General features: G+C 32.6%; 1 protein-coding gene across 2 annotated transcripts; it reads left to right on the plus strand.

Annotated features, from left to right (window-relative positions):
- Positions 1-1,532: 1,532 nt before the first annotated feature.
- LOC139503889 (uncharacterized) lies at positions 1,533-23,514 on the plus strand. Of its 2 annotated transcripts, XR_011659214.1 has the most exons (4): positions 1,533-1,656; positions 8,538-8,937; positions 19,232-20,075; positions 22,689-23,514. XR_011659214.1 is itself a non-coding variant. In XM_071293880.1 (3 exons), exons 1-3 carry the CDS (start codon positions 1,570-1,572, stop codon positions 20,008-20,010), a joined length of 1,266 nt encoding a protein of 421 aa, XP_071149981.1. In that variant the 5' UTR covers positions 1,533-1,569; the 3' UTR covers positions 20,011-20,159. The 2 variants fall into 2 exon arrangements, 1 of the variants encoding a protein (XP_071149981.1); XM_071293880.1 differs by lacking the exon at positions 22,689-23,514 and having other exon boundaries at positions 19,232-20,159.
- Positions 23,515-24,854: the final 1,340 nt, after the last annotated feature.

A 24,854-nucleotide genomic window follows, 5' to 3' on the forward strand; every position in this document is an offset into this window, starting at 1 on the left:
TTCATATAATGAAATTTGTATTTTTAACAATAGAATAAAGTGGAATGCAATACTAATATGTCACTCTGACAATGCTGCAACTCAGAAAAACATAATAAAGTTAAAAAGAAAAAAAACTTAAATCTATCCAATTATTGTAGTATGTCTATTTGTTCATATGTTCAATAATCTGTGACATAAGCTGAATTTTTTGGTCTTCTTAGTCCATTTTTGCCTTATGCTGTTCCTTTATTTCAGATAGCAACCCTCTCTGTTCTTCTTTAAACTCCTTGTTCATGGTTTCCAAAAACATCAAAACTTCATTACTTTTTTTTACTTTCTTTCCCTGATTATTTGCTTGATCTGGATCACTTGCCTTCTTCTTTCTTTTACCCTCTTCTGTCAAACTACTTTCATTTAAAGACTCTACATCACTATCCTCACATGTCACAGATTCTGCTGATGGTATTGATTAGCTCATTGTGAAGATAGGTTTGACATTTGCCTTGTACATGTTGTACCCATAAGCTTCCTCCATTTCACAAAAATAGGGGCTCTATTTTACATCATTCCCACTTTTTTGGTTGTGATCAACAGTGTCACGAAATATTTTTGTTAAGTTTTTCCACTTTTGTTCACATTGCTGGAAAGTAAGGGAGCTACCATTTGATTTTTATGGGGGGGGGGGGGGGGGGGGGGGGGGGGCTAGGATGAAATTTGAAAAAAATAGGCAGGACAGGAGTTTTGAGTAAAAAAAAAGGCAGGATGAGACACTTTGCAAAAAAAAAAGGTAGGATGACAATTTAGGTAAAAAAAGTCAGGATAAACTAATAAAAAAAAGGCAGGACCGAATAGAGTGAAAAATAAAAAGGCAGGACAGAGATTACAACTAAAAAAAAAATGCAGGACAAAAGTTTTCATCCTAGCCCCCCCATAAAAATCAAATGGTAGCTCCCTAAATGTACTGAGCTGCTTCGTCATGTTCGTCTGCACTTCTTCCGCCATATTCTTTTTCGAAACCAAACTACTAAACCGCCCCGAGAGCGGTTTGATAAGTTTCAGAAACTGGTTTTCGTTTTGTCTCAATAAACAATCAAACCAGTTTCAATTTTAAACCAGGTTCTAAACTGGTTTGTCAAAACAAATGAAAAGTTTCGAAAACTGTTGCAAAACTTAAACCAGTTTGCTAGCAATAAATGCACCCTAAGCAAAGGGTACTATGCTTCATTTATACTACTTGGACAATTCCGGAGTCATATAGTACCTTTAAAAAATGTTTTTTTTCGATCAAAAACGCTGCGGCACCATATGTGTTTCTTGGACTTATTCACACCCAAAGGTGTTGAACTTTAATAATTTGGCAATTTTGGCAATTTTGTGTACGTAATTGTTTTAATAAAAACGCAGGACCGAAAAAGGCTACCATTGTCGCCTACGTAAATAATCACCCATATTGTGTGTTTAAAATATTCAAAGGATTTTATGTGTTTTAAAATGTACAGATAACTGTGTTATAAACTAATTCTCGGTATCATCCGAGTGCTCCTAGACTGGAGGGATTTACATAAGAAGAAGAAGAAGAAGAAGAAGATGGCGTCGTCAAAGGACCTCAGGTCAGCGGCAGGGAAAAGACATGTCGGTCTTACTGAATGTAAAGACTTAAACGAACTGGACTATGTAAGTTTTTACTTGGACATTTTGTATATGAATGTAAACATTTCGTATTTTTCTTCAAATCTCAACAGTATAATCACGGGTATAATCATAATTTTATGCTCATACGATGCAGTCCGACCACATAAGACTTTGCAGCTTATTAAGGTTTATGTACCCTTCTGTAGCCATTTTTGTATTTTTGCATTTGATAGAAAAAGAGGACTTTGTGGTAAATAAATCGAGATTTTTATAGAAAATCCACAGCCTTTAATACAGAGATTTTTGTTATAAAATTTGAAACATAAATTACTCACTTAATTTTCTATGATGTGCTAGTGTTTATTTTTTACAAAAAGTTCTAAGTAACCTGTAAATTCCAAAACACCTGTGCTGAGTCACTAAAGTCGAGCGCTCCTTAAAAGGTGTACTTGATTTTGGCCATATTTATACTTGTCTTAACCAATAACTACATTTATAAACTTGTTTTAAGGTAATCAATGCTAGCACTGCATGCAATAATCCTATATCTATCAGTCATCAAATTGCCAAATATGAGAATACAAGGATAAAGGCTGTGGATTTTCTATAAAAATTTTGATTTATTTGCCACAAAGTCCTCTTTTTCTATTAAATGCAATGGAACAGTAAAATATAATGCTTTGCATCAAGTTTCCCCTTGGAATATGTACAAAATGGCCTATCTCTATTATTCATTATATCTGTAGTTTTGATACAATTGAAGTTTGAAAAGTTCGTACAAAAATGGCTACAGAAGGGTACATAAACCTTAACATAGAACTCAATGCATCTAATTTGATATTTAACATTTTGATATATGAATCGATTGACTGACAAATCTATATTGTGTGTGTTTATCTCATTTCCCATAAAATGTCTCCGATTAATTTTAAAATCAACAAAGTGGGTCGTGAAAGATATTCAGTCATTTCGTACCATAACCATACACCTAATCGCTATTTATTCCATTCCGGATAAGTTCTAAAATTACACAACTTTTTCATCCAGTTGAAGCTATCTGGGACCCTGTTTAAACAATTCACCATGCATGATACTTTTTAATGAGACCTGTTTAAACTACCGTAAATACTTCAAACAAAATATTTTTTTACTTCAATTTTAATTTCGAAAAAAGTGGATCATACTACATTTGTATATCAAAGTTTCTTGATGATCACTTTCTAAAGTTTTTTCTCCCTCAGCTCACTACTGATGACCTCCATTTTTCGGCCGGTGACCCAAAACAGGAAGTTGTATAAATGACTGTTTTTCCCGGAATGGACTAAATAGCGATAAGGTGTTTTTGTACCATTGCCATTTTATACCCAAAATTACCATTTCGTACCATGCATTTGCCATTTCGTACCATGAACATAAACCATTTCGTACCATAAAAGGACCATTTCGTACCACATGGAAAAATGCTTTACCATTTCGTACCATATGGAAAAAATGCTTTTCCATATCGTACCATATTATGGAAATAATTCTTTACCATATCATTATGCTTTACCATTTCTTACCATGTTGGAAAAATGTTTTTTTTTGTACCATATGACTTGTTCATGAGAAATATATTAGAAATTACATGGGAATCTTGTTTTTATGTTAATATTGGTTTTTATATTTACTAAATAATTTCGTTTAAATAAATGTTTTATATATATACTATTTATTTTAGATATCAATTCCCATATTTATATGAATTCATAAAAAATTAATCATCTGTTATTTTTTTTTTTTACGAATATGATAGGAATAATTAAGAATTAGATGGTAACTTCAAATGGTGCAATTAAGCTATGTGTTTGGACAGTGTTTATCGCTAATTATTTATTTTTACTCCAAAATTTTGTTGTTAATTTAACATCAAAAGAATAATCATCAGCATATGCTTTTATAGTCATTAAACGTTGTTTTACCAGGAAATGCAGAGAAAGGGGCACAAGCTAACATTCAGTGTTCTCCAAAGGATTGTTGGATAGCACCATGGTAGCGCGTGACAAGTTGGATAAACGTGTTGACTTTTGTGACACGTCGTGTCGTTATTTTATGGTGTTTTTTTCATAATATGGTTATACCCATATTAAAGGTTTGTTTTTGCATCCTTTTTATTGTTTTCTTCTTAACCCTGTTCTAAGTTTGACATTTTCTGATTTAATAATTGAAAAGCAACAAAGATTTTATATTATTTATTCAAGTTGAAGAATAATAAAACAAGATTTAATACATAACATATGACAAGCCCTCAGGAAAGTTACTGTTGTTTTCAAATTTCCAAGTGCTCACTGATTAAAGGCTAATTATTCTTTACTTTCTATATAAAACATTTAGGCATAATAACTAAAGTTAAATTAAGGCAATTTACAGCAAATAAATAACCAGTAAATAAAATTATTTCATTTCACAAGAAGTTCTATTCTTATTTAATTTCAATAAAAAAAATACTGGAAAGGTTTATATTAAAACTAAGAAAGGAAGGAAAGGATACCTTTTTAGCTCACCTGGCCTAAAAGGCCATGTGAGCTTTTCTCATCACTTGGCGTCCGTCGTCGTCGTCGTCGTCGTCGACGTCGTCGTCGTCGTCGTCGTCGTCTGTCGTCGTTAACAATTTTTCAAACATCTTCTCCTCTGAAACTACTGAATGGATTTGAATGAAACTTAACATGATTGTTCCTTAGTATATCCTGCACAAAATGTGCGCTTCGATTTTTGATCCGTCAAAAAACATGGCCGCCGTTACTTAAAATAGAACATAGGGGTCAAATGCAGTTTTTGGCTTATATCTCAAAAACGAAAGCATTTAGAGCAAATCTGACATGGGGTAAAAATGTTCATTAGGTCAAGATCTATCAGCCCTGAAATTTTCAGATGAATCAAACAAACCATTGTTGGGTTGCTGCCACTTAATTGGTAATTTTAAGGAAATTTTGCAGTTTTTGGTCATTATCTTGAATATTATTATAGATAAAGATAAACTGTAAACAGCAAAAAAGATCAGCAAAGTAAGATCTACAAATAAGTTAATATGACCAAAATTGTCAATTGACCCCTTAAGGGGTTATTGTCCTTTAATGACAATTTTTCACAATTTGTTCATCATATTTGCTAACTTTAAAAAATCTTCTCCTCTGAAACTACTGAATGGATTTGGTTAAAACTTAGCATGATTGTTCCTTAGATTATCCTGCACAAAGTGTGTGCTTTGATTTTTGATCCGTCAAAAAACATGGCCGCCCTTACTTAAAATAGAACATAGGGGTCAAATGCAGTTTTTGGCTTATATCTCAAAAACGAAAGCATTTAGAGCAAATCTGACAGGAGTAAAAATGTTCATTAGGTCAAGATCTATCAGCCCTGAAATTTTCAGATGAATCAAACAAACCATTGTTGGGTTGCTGCCACTTAATTGGTAATTTTAAGGAAATTTTGCAGTTTTTGGTCATTATCTTGAATATTATTATAGATAAAGCTAAACTGTAAACAGCAAAAAAGATCAGCAAAGTAAGATCTACAAATAAGTTAATATGACCAAAATTGTCAATTGACCCCTTAAGGGGTTATTGTCCTTTAATGACAATTTTTCACAATTTGTTCATCATATTTGCTAACTTTAAAAAATCTTCTCCTCTGAAACTACTGAATGGATTTGGTTAAAACTTAGCATGGTTGTTCCTTAGATTATCCTGCACAAAGTGTGTGCTTTGATTTTTGATCCGTCAAAAAACATGGCCGCTGTTACTTAAAATAGAACATAGGGGTCAAATGCAGTTTTTGGCTTATATCTCAAAAACGAAAGCATTAAGAGCAAATCTGACATGGAGTAAAAATGTTCATTAGGTCAATATCTATCAGCCCTGAAATTTTCAGATGAATCAAACATCCAATTGTTGGGTTGCTGCCACTTAATTGGTAATTTTAAGGAAATTTTGCAGTTTTTGGTCATTATCTTGAATATTATTATAGATAAAGATAAACTGTAAACAGCAAATATGATCAGCAAAGTAAGATCTACAAATAAGTCAATTTGACCAAAATTGTCAATTGACCTCTGTAGGAGTTATTGCCCTTTAAAGACTTTTTTCACAATTTGTTCATCATGTTGACTTACTTTAAAAAATCTTCTCTTATGAAACTGCTGTATCAATTTCAGCCAAACTTAGGCTAAATGAGTTTCAGAGTTTCAGAGTATCTAGTATAAATTTTATATTTCATTTCCTTGTATGTCAAGAAACATAGCTCCTATGGCTAAAATAGAACATAGGAGAAAATGATTTTTTTTTGCTTTTGAAGAAAATAGGACGATTCAAAGAACATTTAAATAAATTGAAAAGCCAAAATAATCATTGATGAGAGATTAAACCAAAAAAATTCAGGTGAGCGATTCAGGCTCTTGAGAGCCTCTTGTTTATCTTGTGTAAGTCGAATTATTCATTTCTTCAAAATAATTCACAAGACTCCTTTTAGAATGACACTTTATTCTAAAACAATTATAACAAAATATTATCTATATTTTATAGCAATACACTGACTGAAATACGATTAGAATTATCTTTAAAAAGGGCACGAACGTGACTGGGAGCGAACACGGCTGGGCGCGAACGAACCCGGATTCACCTGTGGTAAGGAAAATGACTGAAATACGATTAGAATTATCTTTAAAAAGGGCACGAACGTGTAGGGTGCGAACGTGAGTGGGAGCGAACGCGGCTGGGCGCGATCGAACCCGGATTCACCTGTGGTAAGGAAAAAAAATGTTTAGCCAAATCCACAATAGTTTCATATTTTCTTAAACAAAAACTTAATACAACCTTTGTATATCTAGGTGCTGCCAGGCTTTAAAACTTTTTAAATTATACAGTTTTGTCTGTACTCAGATGTAATTTTGTGGTGTAAACACAGTCATTTTTGACAAAGTGTAAAGATGAACCTTAACTTTTTTTCTCTTTTAATATCTTTATATTATTTTTTTTTCTTTTTAGCAAGTTTTAATAATAATAGATGGAAAATGTTGGCATTCTGATACTTTAGTGGCCCAAACTTTTAATTTCATAAAGAGCTCTACTAAACTATTCTTAACCCGTTACCCTAACCTAAAACATAGCCATACATGCTCCTTAACTCTAGTATAGGGACCCTTATTTGGCTTAAAGTAAAAGAAGGCTGAAATGTTTCTGTAACTTGTAAGCATGTCTGTATGGTACATTGTATACATGCTATCACAAAGTGGTTGGGCCAAGTAACAATTGTAACTACTTGGCCATTCTCGCTACACAGTACAATATAAGTTATTTCTTCGTGCAACCAGAAAGGCTGAGTTGTTCCAATTGGGCCAAGTAAGTTTTACAAGCCATTAGTAATTTTAGAATTTTGTAAAGCCTGTAGATATTGGGTAGTCCAAATAATTATCACGTTCACAACCATGTAATATGGACGTTGGGAAACTTAATTAGTCATTTTTCAGCAAACCTACGAAAAAAGGTAACAAGTCAGTGGCGGTTCCAGAAGTTTTCATAAGGGGGGGGGGGGCGCTCGCTCCAGTCATGCTTCAGTGATTCCCTATATAATCAACCAAGTTTTTCCCTTGAAAGGGGCAAGGGGCAAGTTTTGTGTAATTAATCAACCCAGATTCCTGAAACTTTTCATTTGTTGAAGTTGTGCAAAAGCTATTATGGAGTGGAATTATTTCTTTATTGTTTCCAGACTTGGAAACTATGTAAATTTTATTGTAATTATCTCCTCATACAGTTCAATTAAGATTCTAATACAAACATTACTATAACATACCGGCCATTTGAGACTTTGACCCATTTTTTGCTCACCTTTCTTTAAAGGAAATGTGAGCTATTGCCATCACTTGGCGTCCGTCGTCGTCATCGGTCTGTCTGGTGTAAAATATTTCAAAGATCTTCTCCTCTGAAACGTAACATGTAGAACCAATTCCAACCAAACTTAAGCTGAATGATCCTTGGGGTTTCTTGAATAATGTTTTGTGTTTTATTTTCTGTTATTTTCTTGAATTTTATAATAGATAAAGATAAACCGTAAGCAGCAAAAATGATCAGCAAAGTAAGATCTACAAAATGTTAATGTGACCAAATTTGTCAATTGACCCCATAAGGAGTTATTGTCCTTTAATGACAATTTTACACATTTTGTTCATCATATTAGCTAACTTTTAGTCTTATAAAAAACCTTCTCCTCTGAAACTAGTGTACCAAATTCAACCAAACATAAACTGAATTATCATTAGCATGATTAGGATGTCTTAAATAAACTAAAATAAGCTAAAAATGTTTATAGGTTATGGAATTCCTTTTCGCAATATTTGATGTTAAAATAATGGCTGGAAAGGCTTTCTCTGACTTTTACCTTATTTTTAGCATTAGTATTATTTGGGTCTGAAATCATAAGAAAGGAAATCTACAATCTGCTTAAATTTTGTTAATGACCTTTTATAAGCTATTTGAAGATTTCTATGAAAAGAAAAGTGGGTGTTATGGGGCAAAATATTTAACCCTGTATCTTAGGGAAAAACCCAAGGAGTCCAAACATTTGACAAAAATTTCCAAAACCTCACCTAAGTACATCCTTAATTGAAACGTGAATATCTGTTTATTGAACATTTTTGGAGTTATCCGTTTGGAAAAATTGACCCTCAAAATATGAATAAAATTAGTTTTAAAATGCTAAACATCTTTTGCAGTCATGTTAGCTGCTCTGCATAATTTGGATCACTTCACAGACTTTGTATTGGGATACCCAGTGTATTTTCCTCCTGTTTTGCAGTTACATTGTATCTGCAAGATATTTTAAAAAGTTCTAAGGTATACATCATATAAATACTAATACATATTTTATTATCAGACATATTTTGCTTTCAGGCATGGAAGGCAAATTACAATCAAAGAGCCTTGCTGCTCAGGATATTATGCCTGAGCCATTCAAAAGACAAAAAATGTTCAATGTCACAATCCAGTACAATTGAAAGTGTAAAATTTTTTTCCAAAGAAAAGGAACAGTCTGAGGCTTCATATCTAATGTATGATTGTTATAATTCCTTCCATCAACTATCCTTGGATAATTTTTATAAATATATAGACAGTTTTTTAAAATCGTTTGAGAATTCTGAAATAAGTGAGGATTATTGGAAGGAGATTGTTAACTGCTTGGAACTCTTTGACTATAAGTATGAAAAAATTGAGGGAGTAGAATTCTGGTCATCTGAAAAAAGTCCAAAGACTGATGAGGACTTGGTAGAAGCATTTGGAAAGATGTCTTTAGGTAACACATATTATAATTTAGTTTTGTTTTCAAGATGGTTGGGGTTCTTAGGTCGGATGTCAACAATTGGTTTCCAGACAATAATTGAAAAAATATACATCCGATTCACATTATTCGAACAATATTCAATAATGATTCATTTTTTGGGAAAAGACGGAAGTCTATTTCCTTACACTGCAGCTCAGGTGGATTTTGCTTTTTTCACTTGCCCACTGTGGGCAGCCCACCTGTGCCCACTCTAGCTATATTCTCTTTGTTTTGAAAAATATTAAATACAAATGCTTATCTGCTTATTATACAGGAATAATATATAGGAATCACCCTGTCCATCCGTCTGTCTGTCTGTCTGTCCATATGTCTTGTATGCGCAACTCCTCCTTAACGGATTGACCAATATTGACAAAACTTTATACAGTTGTAGTACACCACCTGTCCTGAGGATGTGCATAAGGTAAAGATATTTCTGGTCTGAATTATTTCAAGGGAGACAATTGAATTTACATGTGCTTAGTTTTAATATAGCAATAAATGGCAACAGGTCTTGTAAGCCCAACTACACTTTAATTGATCAATTAATATTGACGAAACTTTTACACAGTTGTTATACCCCACGCAACGAAGTTGCGGAGGGTATAATGTTTTTGACCCGTCCGTCCGTCAGTCCGTCCGTCCGTCCGTCAGTCCGTCAGTCCTGTTTCTTGTCATCGCAACTCCTCTCAAACCACACAACAGAATTTCACGAAACCTTTTCAGATAATAAGGACATACTATGTAGTTGTGCATATCGATGGGAAATTGCGATTCAATTTTTTTTCTAGGAGTTACGCCCCTTTGAACTTATTAACTTTAATGTACTACTGCAACAGTTTGTCATCGCAACTCCTCTCAAACCACACAACAGAATTTCACGAAACCTTTTCAGATAATAAGGACATACTATGTAGTTGTGCATATCGACGGGAAATTGCAATTCAATTTTTTTTCTAGGAGTTACGCCCCTTTGAACTTATTTACTTAAATGTACTACTGCAACAGTTTGTCATCGCAACTCCTCTCAAACCACACAACAGAATTTCACAAAAGCTTTTCATATAATAAGGACATACTATGTAGTTGTGCATATCGACGGGAAATTGCGATTCAATTTTTTTTCTAGGAGTTACGCCCCTTTGAACTTATTTACTTAAATGTACTACTGCAACAGTTTGTCATCGCAACTCCTCTCAAACCACACAACAGAATTTCACGAAACCTTTTCCGATAATAAGGACATACTACATAGATGTGCATATCAACAGGAAATTACGATTCAATTTTTTTTCTAGGAGTTATGCCCCTTTGAATTTATTTGCTTCAATGTACTTCTGCAACAGTTTGTCATCTCAACTCCTCTGAAAACACACAACAGAATTTCATGAAATTTTGTAGATAATAAGGACATACTATGTAGATGTGTATATTGACAGGAAATTATTATTCAGTATTTTTTCTTATACAATTTTTTTTTCTTATACTTATTTAATTTCTCCAATGACAATGTAGGGACGTGGGGTATGTGAGCGTGCTCACTAAGGTTCTTTAATTGTACACAACATTAGGATGGGCAGGAAGGAGGATATATCTGGTCAGATTTTTTTTCAAGGGAGATAATTGAACTAAGTTTGTTTAAATATCACAATATGTGGCAATAGGTCTTATAAACACAACTCCTCCTAAAATGACTAGAAATATTAATGAAACTATGCACAATTGCAGTACATGACCAGAGAATGTGCATTACGTAAGATATTCTTGGTATGGAGTATTTAAAGTGAGATAATTAACTTATTTATCTAAATAAAGTTATTTTACTGTTTTTCACACACTAACTTAAAAAATGCAAAGAGAGATAACTCTTAATCATTATTATTTATTTTAATTAAGGCCATAGTTATTATAGTTTTAGTTTTACGAAATTTTTTGACAAAACCAATGGGTAGGAGGATGAAAAAACTAAAAAAAAAAAAAACCTGCTGCTGCTGCTGATTTTTTATGCCCCACCTACGATAGTAGAGGGGCATTATGTTTTCTGGTCTGTGCGTCCGTCCGTCTGTCCCGCTTCAGGTTAAAGTTTTTGGTCGAGGTAGTTTTTGATGAAGTTGAAGTCCAATCGACTTCAAACTTGGTACACATGTTCCCTATGATATGATCTTTCTAATTTTAATGCCAAATTCGAGATTTTACCCCTAAATGATAGTGCGAGTGGGGCATTCGTGTACTGAGGACACATTCTAGTTTTAAAAATGTAATACCAACCATCAATATCAAAATTTTTTTTATTTTATTTCATCAGGAGATTTTCTCCTAGTGTAACAACTATTTTTTTTATCTTGACAAGGTTTGAATTGAAAATCAATGAACAACTTACTAAATCACCAATAGCATAAATTTAGATTCTTTCATGCAGCTATGAACTAAAATTTATTTATTTTTTGCATGAAAAACACTGGGTCGGAGGAGAAAAAAAAATAAAAATCAACATTTTTAATTTTATTTTTTTTCCTATTTTGCAAAAATTAGGGTAGGAAGGTTCGTAAAACTAAAAATAAATTTTCATTTTGTGTCAGAAACCTATGCTGTGTTAAATATTTAATCACAATCCAAATTCAGAGATGTCTCAAGCTTGCCTTAAATATGGAATTGGGGTATCCTTAGTGAGTTTACTCACAGTTTTACGCAAAACTCTCATATATATATGCTAAATACTATCCACACTAATCTGTAACCACTCTTGTTTCAATTGAATGTATTTGCAAGTCTTTTGATAAAACAAAAGAAAGTTGGTCCAAATCAGGGTCCAAAATTAAACTTTGTTTGATTTCATCAAAAATTGAATAATTGGGGTCTTTGATATGCCAAATCTAACTGTGTATGTACAAAAATGTAGTTGTGTGGGTGTTGCACTATTTGACAGATTACAAATTTTGGGATTTCCGTATGTGTTGCAATGTGGCTCATTGCCATATATATATGGCACCCGATAGATGGCACTCTCATTAGAATTTAAAATTTGGGAATTCCAATATCGGCACTTGTGCATAAGTTGTGGACGACAAAGCAAGTGTATGCTTAATTTTTGGTCCAGTTTGGTCCTGTTTTCAAATTGGTCTACATAAAGTCCAAAGAGTCCAACATTAAACTAAGTCAAGTTTGATTTTAACAAAAATTGAATTCTTGGAGTTGTTTGATATGCTAAATCTTAACATGTACTTAGATTTTTTATTGTGGGTTGTATTGCGCAACAGCATGAAATCTTCAATTGAAAATAAATTCAAATCATTTAACCAATTTCAAGTTCTTTAACTACATTTATTCTGTGACAGAAAACTATCATGTGTCAAATATTTAATTAAAATCCAAATTCAGCCTCTATCAAGCTTGAATATTGTGTCCTTATTTGCCCAAACTGATCAGGGTTGGACCTCTGCGGTCGTATCCAGCTGGGTCTGTCCATTAAGCCATGACATAAAATGGGACATCATACATTTTGTAGTTATATTTTAGAATGTGACACAGGTTGAAAAAAAAATTGATTCAGAAAAAGGATATACCAAAGCATCCAGAAAAATATAACAGAAGATAGTTTGACTATTACAAAATTGATTTTGGACGCCTTCTTTTACCAATAAACATTTGTAACATATGTGACATGTCAAATATCCATTTTTAAAAGAAATATTTATGAAATCTTCTACACTTTGAAAGCTGAGTCAACAATGATGAGAAACAAAAGTAGATGTCATTTAAATTAAAACAATTAGCCAAATGAAGATGGGCAATGATTTTTTTTTCACTTCTTCATTATAGCATATGTGACAGATATTTTGGCAGTTGCTTTATTATTTGTAAAAAAATCCTCTCAAAAGTATTGCCATAAAGGAACAATTTTTATTTTATAAATATAATGGAAATTATATTTGTAACACAGGTTTAATGAAATTATGAAGGAAAAAGAAAAAAAAAAGCCATTTTTCCCCAACATATGTGACTTGACATTTTGACATCTTGTATAACAATATGTGACTTTTTACATCATTTATATTTATCTTTTGATTTTCTACTTCAAGTTAATTGAAAAACTAAGTAATTAAGTTTGGATATTTATCCTAAGATTTTTATGCCCCACCTACGATAGTAGAGGGGCATTATGTTTTCTGGTCTGTTCGTCCATCCGTCCGTTCGTTCGTTCGTCTGTCCCGTGTCAGGTTAAAGTTTTTGGTCAAGGTAGTTTTTGATGAAGTTGAAGTCCAATTAACTTGAAACTTAGTACACATGTCATGCATGTGCCCTATGATATGATCTTTCTAATTTAAATGCCAAATTAGAGTTTTGACCCTAATTTCACGGTCCACTGAACATGTAAAATGATAATGCGAGTGGGGCATCCGTGTACTATGGACACATTCTTGTTAGTTTTGCAATTCAATATGATATGCATATTTATTATTTATAATCTAGTATTTAATATCACAATATTTATGATGTTCTACTTCCATTCTGTAATATTATAAGAGACCCCATTCTAAATCTAATAAATTATACACAAATAGGACATATATCAATGCAAATGAAACACAATGTACATGATATAAGAATGTGGTAATCGGAGGAGCATTTTCCTGCTATGAACTAATGTACTTTCAATATTGTCAACAGTGTAAGAAACTTATTGAGAAACTAATCTTGAAGCAAACATCTTGATCTGTATATAAGAGAGTCAGAATATACGAAAGGGAGATTCAAACTCATAAGCCAAAAACAAACTGACAATGACATGTCAAAAAACTAAAGAAGTTAAAAAAACAAAACAAAAGTCTAAAAAACACAACATAAAAAAACATGACGAATTTTGGAATCTGAAATCATCTTTTTTGTCGTAAAGTTTAGTTCTCAACTGACCTTCAATGTCAATATCCATATGTGTCTGTCCCTGTTGTCATTTGTTGCTGTTTATCATAATTATTTTTTTATACCCCCGCTTTATAAAATGGGGGTTTACTGTTTTACCTCTGTCTGTCTGTCAGTCAGTCCGTCCATCTGTCCATCCGTTCGTCCTTCCGTCCCATAAATATTTTCGTTGCATTTTTATCAGGAACTACATTTCAAGGATTTCTGAAATTTGGTTTCAAGGTTTATTTGAGTGAGCTATACCGTGTGATGCATTTTCAGATTCATCACTCAACAACTTCCTGTTTACCGAACACTTACATCATTTTACACATGATAGCCAAGTTGAAAATTTTTGTCACATTTTTCACAGGAATTATACATTACAAGGATTTTTGAAATTTGGTTTCAAGGTTTATATGAGTGAGCTATACCGTGTGATGCGTATTCAGATTCATCACTCAACAACTTCCTGTTTACTGAACACTTACATGTACATCATTTTACACATGATAGCCAAGTTGAAAATTTTCGTCACATTTTTCTCAGGAACTACATTACAAGTATTTCTGAAATTTGGTTTCAAGGTTTATATGAGTGAGCTATACCGTGTGATGCATTTTCAGATTCATCACTCAACAACTTCCTGTTTACCGAACACTTACATCATTTTACACATGATAGCCAAGTTGAAAATTTTTGTCACATTTTTCTCAGGAACTACAGTAACATTACAAGGATTTCTGAAATTTGGTTTCAAGGTTTATATGAGTGAGCTATACAGTGTGATGCATTTTCAGATTCATCACTCAACAACTTCCTGTTTACCGAACACTTACATGTACATCATTTTACACATGATAGCCAAGTTGAAAATTTTCGTCACATTTTTCTCAGGAACTACATTACAAGTATTTCTGAAATTTGGTTTCAAGGTTTATATGAGTGAGCTATACCGTGTGATGCATTTTCAGATTCATCACTCAACAACTTCCTGTTTACCGAACACTTACATCATTTTACACATGATAGCCAAGTTGAAAATTTTTGTCACATTTTTCTCAGGAACTACAGTAACATTACAAGGATTTCTGAAATTTGGTTTCAAGGTTTATATGAGTGAGCTATACAGTGTGATGCATTTTCAGATTCATCACTCAACAACTTCCTGTTTAACGAACACTTACATCATTTTACACATCACTCAACAACTTCCTGTTTACCGAACACTTACATCATTTTACACATGGTAGCCAAGTTGAAAATTTTCGTCACATTTTTCTCAGGAACTACAGTTACATTACAAGGATTTCTAAAAACTTATCATTTTGGGGTCCTTTGCAACTTGCCGTGTGGTGTTGGCTTTTGCTCCGTGTTGAAGCCATAGGGTGAACTAAAATGGCTATTAACTTCAACATCAGTTGATCTCTGGTGGAGAGTTGTCATATCTGCAATCGTACCACATCTTATTTTTCTATGGCAACAAACGGTCTGTTTAAATAATTTTATTAGTCCCCTACTTGAGTCCCCTACTTAGTCCCCTACCAACAAAGTTGGAGGGGACTTTAGGTTTGCACTCTGTCCGTCTGTCCGTCCGTCTGTCTGTCCGTCTGTCCCTCCGTCCGTCAATCCATCCGTCCAGGAAATCAGCTTTCCACACTTTTTTTCGTCATGCTTTAAGATATTGGTTTGATATTTGGTATATAGTACAACCATGACAAGTTACAGATCAAGTTCTTATTTTGTTGCGGTCGGATGATTTTTTTGCAGAGTTATGGCCCTTGGACTTAGTAAAATCACATAAGTAATCAGTTTTCCTTACTTTTTTTCATCATGCTTTAAGATATTGGTTTGATATTTGGTATATAGTACAACCATGACAAGTTACAGATCAAGTTCTAATTTTGTTCCGGTTGGATGATTTTTTGCAGAGTTATGGCCCTTGGACTTAGAAAAATCACATAAGTAATCAGTTTTCCGCACTTTTTTTAACCATGCTTCAAGATATTGACTTAATATTTGCCATATAGTTTAACCATGACAAGTTATAAATCAAGTTTGAATTTTGTTACGGTCTGATGATTTTTTGCAGAGTTATGGTCCTTGGAAAAATTCACTCAAATAATTGGTTTTCCACATTTTGTTTTTTAGCTCACCTTTCCTAAAAGGAAATGTGAGCTTTTGCCATCACTTGGCATCCGTCGTCGTCATCGTCTGTCGTAAACTATTTCAAAGATCTTCTCCTCTGAAACTACTGAACCAATTCCAACCAAACTTGAGCTGAATGATCCTTAGGGTATCTAGAATAAAGTTTGTGTTTTATTTTCCATTTCGTCAAAAACATGGCCGCCATGGCTAAAAATAGAACATATGGGTAAAATGCAGTTTTTGGCTTATATCTCTTAAACTAAAGCATTAAGAGCAAATCTGATGGAGTAAAAATGTTCATTAGGTCAAGATCTATCAGCGCTGAAATTTTCAGATGAATTGAAAAACCAATTGTTGGGTTGCTGCCACTTAATGAAATTTTGCAGTTTTTGGTCATTATCTTGAATATTATTATAGATAAAGATAAACTGTAAACAGTAAAAATGATCAGCAAAGTAAGATCTACAAATAAGTTAATATGACCAAAATTGTCAATTGACCCCTTACATGCCTTAAGGAGTTATTGTCCTTTAATGACAATTTTACATAATTTGTTCATCATATTTGCTAACTTAAAAAAATCTTGTCCTCTGAAACTACTGAACCAATTTCAACCAAACTTAAGGTGAATGATCAGTAGGGTGTCTTTAATAAAGTTTGTGTTTTAGTTTGCATTTCGTCAAAAAACATGGCTGCAATGGCTAAAAATAAAACATAGGGGTAAAATGCAGTTTTTCGCTTATATCTCAAAAACTAAAGCATTTAGAGCAAATATGACATGGGTAAAAATGTTCATTAGGTCAAGATCTAACAGTGCTGAAATTTTCAGATGAATTGAAAAACCCATTGTTGGGTTGCTTCCACTTAATTGGTAATTTTAAGGAAATTTTGCAGTTTTTTGTCATTATCTTGAATATTATTATAGATAAAGATAAACTGTATACAGCAAAAATGATCAGCAAAGTAAGATCTACAAATAAGTTAATATGACCAAAATTGTCAATTGACCCCTTAAGCAGTTATTGCCCTTTAAAGACATTTTTCACAATTTATTTTTTTGTTGGCTTACTTTAAAAAATCTTCTCCTTTGAAACTGCTGAATAAATTTCAGCCAAACTCAGGCTGAATGAGTTTCAGAGTATCTAGTATAAATTTTATATTTATTTCCTTGTACGTCAAGAAACATAGCCTGTATGACTAAAATAGAACATAGGGGTAAAATGCATTTTTTTGCTTTTGAAGAAGATATGATCAGATTCAAGAATATTTATATATTAAATTGAAAAGCCAAAATAATCATTGATGAAAGATTTAAGCAAAAAATTTAAGGTGAGCGATTCAGGCTCTTAAGAGCCTCTTGTTTTGCAAAGTAATGGTCCTTGGAATTTGATTTTTGGGAACAATGAATTTTAACTGGTAGGGGACTATGTATTGCCATGCAATACTCTTAGAATGCTGGATACTATCCATGCTGGTCTGTGTCCACACTTGTTGTTTATCAATAACATGTGTGATTATTGACAACATCACATATGCCCATTGCTTCTAGTTTCATGAATAAAGTTTATAATAACGTCAAGATTCAATAATGTTTTTTAATTTAATTATAATGAACCAAAGAAATAAATATTTCTATTTGTAAGTACCATCGGGATATGATAAGCTTCAAATGTTCATACATGATTGTTGACAGCACCATCATCACATATATGTTACTATTATAATAAGTGATAACAATTTAAATACATGATTTTCGGTACTGATTAAAATTCCAAGTTACAGATGAGAAATCTTCACCAAGTTAAAAAAATAATTCTAAAAAGAATTTTCTGCATGTATCCCAAAGTGGCAGTAACATGCAATCTAAAACCATTGTGATGTTTGACTTTCAATATTATGGTCAAGAATCACAAAAGAAAAAATGTCAAACAGTCAAATCACAAATGTGCACATATCCTAATGAGGTCCTTGTGGTCTTATCATACTTTGGTATTTGGCAACAGATGTATATTCTCTGTTTTCAAGAACTACATATTTTTAAAGGATATCAAAACAAGTATAAGACAATTTATTCTCGATTTCATGTTCATTTGTGATAAATTGTTCATATGTTATAATGCTGTGAAGTGTTGACGGACAAAGTACAATTGGCAAATCTCGGCAGATTCCTCTACCCAACGTTATCATAATTGTATATAACAATGCAGTGATGATGACTTTCAATATAAGCAATTGTCCTTAATAATGACTCCTGTAAACAATGGATAACAATGAAAGTGAAATGCACATTTGTTATCCTTAATGTTGACGGACATTTGAAAGAAGTTTTTTTTCTTTCTTTTTTTCTCTCATAGAAGAATTAACAGGGGCAATATAATCCAAATATGAATAGGTCGATCAACTATAAAGGTCCTTGTTTTCATATACATTAACTTTCAACTGACAGCTGTTATATGCATTACAAATATTTTTCTGTAAATATAAATTTGACGGACAGTAATCACAAATGAACTGCATATTAAAACATTAAAAATCACCCATTTTCACCAATTAAATTCACAAAACAAGTAGTTTACAACAAAAAACACACTATTAAGAACTACCTGAAATGAATAAAAACCATTCACTTTATATTTTTTCAACATATTTTTAATCTTTTACTTGGTGATGTATAATTTGTCACATTTTAAAAGGGCAAAAATGATGCCTTTTTGAAAAATAATCTTTATTTAAAAAAAAGTTGACAGCCTATCAAAATATAATTATTCATACTATCTCTTCATTATATAAGCAACATATTTGCCCATTTTGCAGCATTCAATTGCTTCTTACAAAAAGATATTCTATGTTTTCCCTGCTATACCACTAAAGCACTGTGTAAATGGACTGACCCAGCTGCACTCGGCAAAGCACATTTTTATTTTTAAACAAGCAACTTGTTTTTCTCACCTATCCATATAAACTTACAGCATGTTTTTACCCTACCTGTAAGGTCCATATTACCTCATGTACAAGTCAGGGAAGGAGGATATTTGGTCAGTGGATACATCTTAGGTATTAACCAACTGGATGATTATATCAGTACCAAAATAAGGTGACCTTGCCCTACATTTTTGTTATAACACGCTTTGCAAAGAAAGGGAGCAGTGGTGGGAGGGGATTAAAGCTGTTGTTTACTACTCCTCCATTTCATGCATTTCTTTATTATATATATTTTCAGAACAAACAGCATATGTATCAGCATTTGTGCAAGCATTACGGACTGATATGAAGAACGGCCATGCTAAAATGTGGATAGATGAATTGATAAAAATCCTTTTGAAATGTGTCCGTGCTGATGGGTCAGCTGACGTAAGTGGTTTTGCTCCAGTTCAGTATGACAACACCAACACTGTCATGGAAATTGTTTTTGGTGATTTAGATAATTCAATAACTCAGATGGAGTATAATGCAGAACCCTATTTTAGCAGTTCATTCAGTAATTCTTCATCTTTAGTAAGCAGCCTTTCATCTTTAAATCTCGAATCAACAGGATTAACTGAAGCAGCTGATTTAGCACCAGAAGTACATCCTGTACATTTATCACAACCACACAAGAAAGTTGTGCCAGATTTTTGTGTTGCCCTTCCAGCCTTTCCTGGTATATTCCCATTAGTATTTGAACTGAAACCTGCCTATCAGGAGTCACATGGACTTGTTCAAAACATTCAACAAATGTTGTCTAAACTGTTCTTCCAAGATATTGTTTTTGGCATTGTTGTCTCACCTAGATCATTTCAACTATCAGTTATTATAAAAAAGGATAAAGATCTTCATTTTGCAAGTACACCCAGTATGACATTTAGAGGTATTCAGAATCCACCAAAACTTGATTTGAAAGAGTTAAATACAATGTGTACCTTCATATTCAGAGTCTTAAAATGGGCCAGGAAATCAAAATGCATGATCAAAACCAAAGACAGCTGTGAGTTGGAGAAAAAATCTGAAAAGTCACTATGAAAACTTAAAGTCATATGAAACGAGTTGTAGAAAAAAAAGTTGAACATGATTTTTTTAACTAAATAGTAAGTTTATAGTATAAAACTTTTATCCATACACTTGTTTTTGTGAAAACTCTTATATTTCAATGTAAAACTTCATGAAATGTACGGCTTCTGAATTATTTACTTCCAGTGAGTAATTGTTCCGAGATTCACCGAATGCTTTTCGGTATGCATGATTTCTCTCGGAAACAATGTGAAAGCCGTTACTGCGCAAGTACATTGTACCAACTTCACCTGCATATGGGATATATATTTCCCAACTTATTCGATATTCAATAGCTTGCAGCTCCTACTCCGACTTTGTAAAACGTCATCAGTGTCTGGGTAGAAAGTTGATGAACCAGGGTTATGTCAAAGAACGTCTTGTCCTTTTTCTAAAAAAGTTCATCGGAAGGTACCAAGACCTTGTTGATAAATATTACGTATCAACTTCTCAAATAATACACGATGGTCTTGATGTATAGATTCTGCGTACTGATGTTGTTTATCATCTTAACAACGTGTTTTATAGTTCTTTCAATTGTCTTTGTTCTATAATTAATATTACTTGTACTGTTGAATGGTTTATGTGATATTCGTTTGACGTGGCTCGGTACTTATATATCTCGTCAATGTGTTTGTATTGACTTTCATTTTTTGGTGGTTTGTTTTGTATATGCGACTTTTTGTATTTCTTTTGTTCTTATAACGTGACTCTGTACTTATAAAGATCCCGTCAGTATGATATTGTTCTATCATATGTCATCTATTATGAATTACTATATACGTTGAACCACAAACGTCAAAATCATTCAATCGCGTAGTGGAATTAACTGTTTGTCTATGTAAAATTTTAAAATGGTTTGTATGCACATTGAACGACAAATTTATCAGACAATGAATGTGTTCGTAGATAGTAGATGTTTTTGTGTTCTGTTAAATTGTTCCTTTTAAAATTGTTATACGATGATGACTGATGTACCCATATTTGGACTATTTTATTTATTGTGTCTGTTCATTTAACGCATCAATGTAAATATAACGGTATTTGATGAGACTGTCATTAAAGTGAGAGGGTTAGCGCTATAGAACCAGGTTTAATCCACCATTTTCTACATTTGAAAATGCCTGTACCAAGTCAGGAATATGACCGTTCTTGTCCATTCGTTTTTGATACGTTTTGTTTTTTTATTTTGCCATGTGATTATGGACTTTCCGGATTGATTTTCCTCTAAGTTCTGTATTTTTGTGATTTTACGTTTTTGTCAATATTATAATGCAAAATAAATCATACTAATATATTCTTATTTAACTACAACAATCTTTAACGGTATTGAAATTATAATAGGAAACACGCTTGTATAGTTCTAGTAATTCAAAGATGACGTAGATTTAGCATTTACAACTTAGACTGAACACACGCATATTACCATTACAAAGTATCTAATATCAAGTTAAATATGTGTACCATTCAAAAGAAACTATTAAAGTCGCAATACGTACGAGATATAAAAAAAAATGAAATATGATTTTGTTCTGTTTAATCATTATAATGAAAGAAAAATAGTGAAATTAAACGCATTACCTAAAGATGGATTACAACCAATGCCCCTTTAAATATAGGCAAATGTATACTGGTGTTTGATAGTTATCAATCAAATAAATGAAAACGAATCATGGGTCACTTAACGATTGGAATACTATATATCAATGAAATGGCATGCAATATATCTTCACGTTATTTGAAAAAGATCAAACCAATATGATATGAGTAAATGTTTAATATGTACAAAAGAACAGTCACTGTTTAGCTCATCTGGGAGGCCAAGTGAGCTTTTTTCGTCCCTTGGTGTCCGGCGTCCGTCGTTATCCGTCGTCTGTTAACTTTAAAAAACTACTAGGCAAACTTTAACCAAACTTGACCACAATCATCATTGGTGTATGTAGTTTTAAAAAAGAGTCTGATGACTCGGCCCGCTAACAAAGATGACCGCCATCGCTTAAAATAAAACATAGGGGTAAAATGCAGTTTTTGGCTTATATCTCATACACCAAAGCATTTAGAGTAAATCATACGGAGTAAAATTGTTCATCAGGTTAAGATCTTCCTGCACTGAAATTTTCAGATGAATCAGAAAACCCGTTGTTGGGTTGCTACCCCTAAAATAGTAATTTTAAGGAAACTTTGCAGTTTTTGGTTATAATCTTGAATATTATTATATATAGAGATAAATTGTAAACAGCAATATTGTTCAGCAAAGTAAGATCTACAAATAAGTTAACAAGAACAAAGTGGTCTATTGGCCTTTTATGGAGTTGTTGACCTTTAAAGTCTATTTTTACCTATTTTTCATGAATTTTTGTAATCTTTTACAAAAATCTTCTCCTCTGAAACTGTTGAGGCTAATTTGACCAAAATTGGCTACAACTTTAAAAGAAAAATGTGTCAGATACCAACGACAAGGGCCGACGTGGTTAAAAATAGGACGTAGGGGGAAAATGCAGTTTTTGACTTGTATATCTGAAATTTAAGCATTTCGAGCATATCTGACATATAATAAAATGTCCCTTGGAGCCTCTAGTTTCTTTTTCTTACAAGTGTATTCATTTCAAAATTGTGTGTCTTTTTAAAATAAAATTTATTTTTATTTTTAGAAACCACTGTTCGTCGCATGTTGCCTTTAGCTGAAGAATATCAGACTGATGGTTTAAAGAAAAGGATCGAACAGTTTCTTGTCAAGAGTGTTCTGTCAAATCCGATTTGATATGATCTGAACGAATTATCGTTAAAATTCTTGAAGCGGAAAGGTACAAACTAAATGCCTACCTGTATGCCTACATATCTGTTGCATCTCGGAAAACATTTTGCAGTTTGACAAAAAGTCCAAAGTTTAAGGAAATATCTCAAGATACACAGCTTAAGATTAGTTATAAACGATGGGTTGATATCGATGAAATGTACAACAAGGCTGTACTTGTAAACCCTAAGTACGTAGCATATTTTCTGAAACATGACACATATTGTGGGGCACCAAAGGAATACGAAATAGATATAAACGATGTTGGTAAGAAATTAAAGCCATACATGCAAACTAACTGATTGGTTTTTCTAGGAGAATTAATATAAAGATTTCTTTATCTTATTTCATTTGAACGTGAACAAGTTTCAAATTACAATTTAAAACATTATGACGAAGACGCTTTAACATGTTTAATATGTATACAAATGTGTTCTTGTTAGTGTACAACAAATCATCGCGTCTGGAAATTTGATGATCCTTTATTGTGGCTACCTGTACTTCTAAAGTACAACCAAACTTTGTTTCATCTGTTATTCAAGTGCCTTTAAACTGTGTGTGCTTTCAACTAGTTTTTGAACGTAAATTATTAGCTTTTGTAATAACGCAAATTGAATGATAAAATACATTATTTCTTGAGTGTTAAAACAGTATTTTGTAACAAAAAAATAGTGTTTTGCTGGTGATTTTTCAACTCATTTGGTTCCCGTGCCTTCTTCCACAAATTCCAAATAGTTCTGATAGAATTGAAATCTGGATTACAAATTTATTTGGTGCAACCTGTATAACAGTCCAGGCGATTATTTATTCGTGTAATATTATTTGGATGGGTAATATTACTTTAACAAGTAATTTTACCTTTATTACGAATATTTGTAATATAGACGAGTAGAAAGCGTTATCTCCCTTTACTCATAGATTGTTTCGACTATTACATCTATGTTTCGACAGACGCAGGCAAGTTAGTAAAGGGAAAGTTATCAAATAAATAATCTTTATTACAAAACATGAAACCCTGGCGCGTTAAAATGTAAACAATTTAGTACAGATAAACAAAGCAAGTAAAATTAACAAATATAACACTTCTTTTCGTTATGATCTGCCAATAAAAGGTTACATGACGTAAGGGAGCTACCATTTAATTTTTATGGGGGGGCTAGGATGAAATTTGAAAAAAATAGACAGGACAGGAGTTTTGAGTAAAATAAAAAGGCAGGATGAGACACTTGCAAAAAAAAAAGTCAGGACGACAATTTAGGTAAAAAAAGTCAGGAAAACTAAAAAAAAAAAAAAAAGGCAGGACCGAACAGAGTGAAAAATAAAAAGGCAGGACAGAGATTACAGCTAAAAAAAAATGCAGGACAAAATTTTTCATCCTAGCCCCCCCATAAAAATCAAATGGTAGCTCCCTAATGCTGCGTATATTATTATCTGATTTGATATTGTCAGTATCTGACGGGTCGCAAGGAAATTTTAACGGAAGAGGGTTTAGTATATACCTACTGTAGGGAACATTATTGTATGTATATGAGAGAAGTTGTTTATCAGAGATTTGAAAAGAATAACTTCAGTTGTTCAGGATTTAAAAAAGAGAAATGCATAATATAATGGATTGATTTCGGAAAATATGATAAGCAGTGTTTGATTTATACATAATACTTTAAAACAATACGCGACATAAGTCGTCAGTCAGCTTTTATCAATGTAGGATTTTTCAACAATTACACATGCAAATTACCTCAGTATTATGAAGGTTGTAATTAAACATAAATTAGACAAATGCAAATATCTATCATCATTACCATATTCTCCGGATAAAATATCATATTAAGACAAAAACTGGCGAGGTACGGACTGGCACAGGAATATGTTGAAGGTCTAAACTAGATTTTTTTTTAAATCTCAATTTAATCATAAATAAACGAATTTAACTATTTTAATATTATGATAAAATTGAGAATGAAAATTTGGGAATATTTCAAAGAGACAACAACTCGACCAGATAAGAGAACAGCCGAAGGCC

This window comes from Mytilus edulis, chromosome 14, assembly GCF_963676685.1.
Source record: "Mytilus edulis chromosome 14, xbMytEdul2.2, whole genome shotgun sequence".
NCBI classification, from domain to species: Eukaryota; Metazoa; Mollusca; class Bivalvia; order Mytilida; family Mytilidae; genus Mytilus; species Mytilus edulis.

Excerpts from the sequence above, each read along its gene's own strand:
- LOC139503889 (XM_071293880.1), top strand. The coding sequence starts at position 1,570 with ATGGCGTCGTCAAAGGACCTCAGGTCAGCGGCAGGGAAAAGACATGTC. Across the intron at positions 1,657-8,537 it reads ACTTAAACGAACTGGACTAT|GCATGGAAGGCAAATTACAA; the intron begins GTAAGTTTTTAC and ends TTTTGCTTTCAG. Across the intron at positions 8,938-19,231 it reads ATTTGGAAAGATGTCTTTAG|AACAAACAGCATATGTATCA; the intron begins GTAACACATATT and ends ATATATTTTCAG.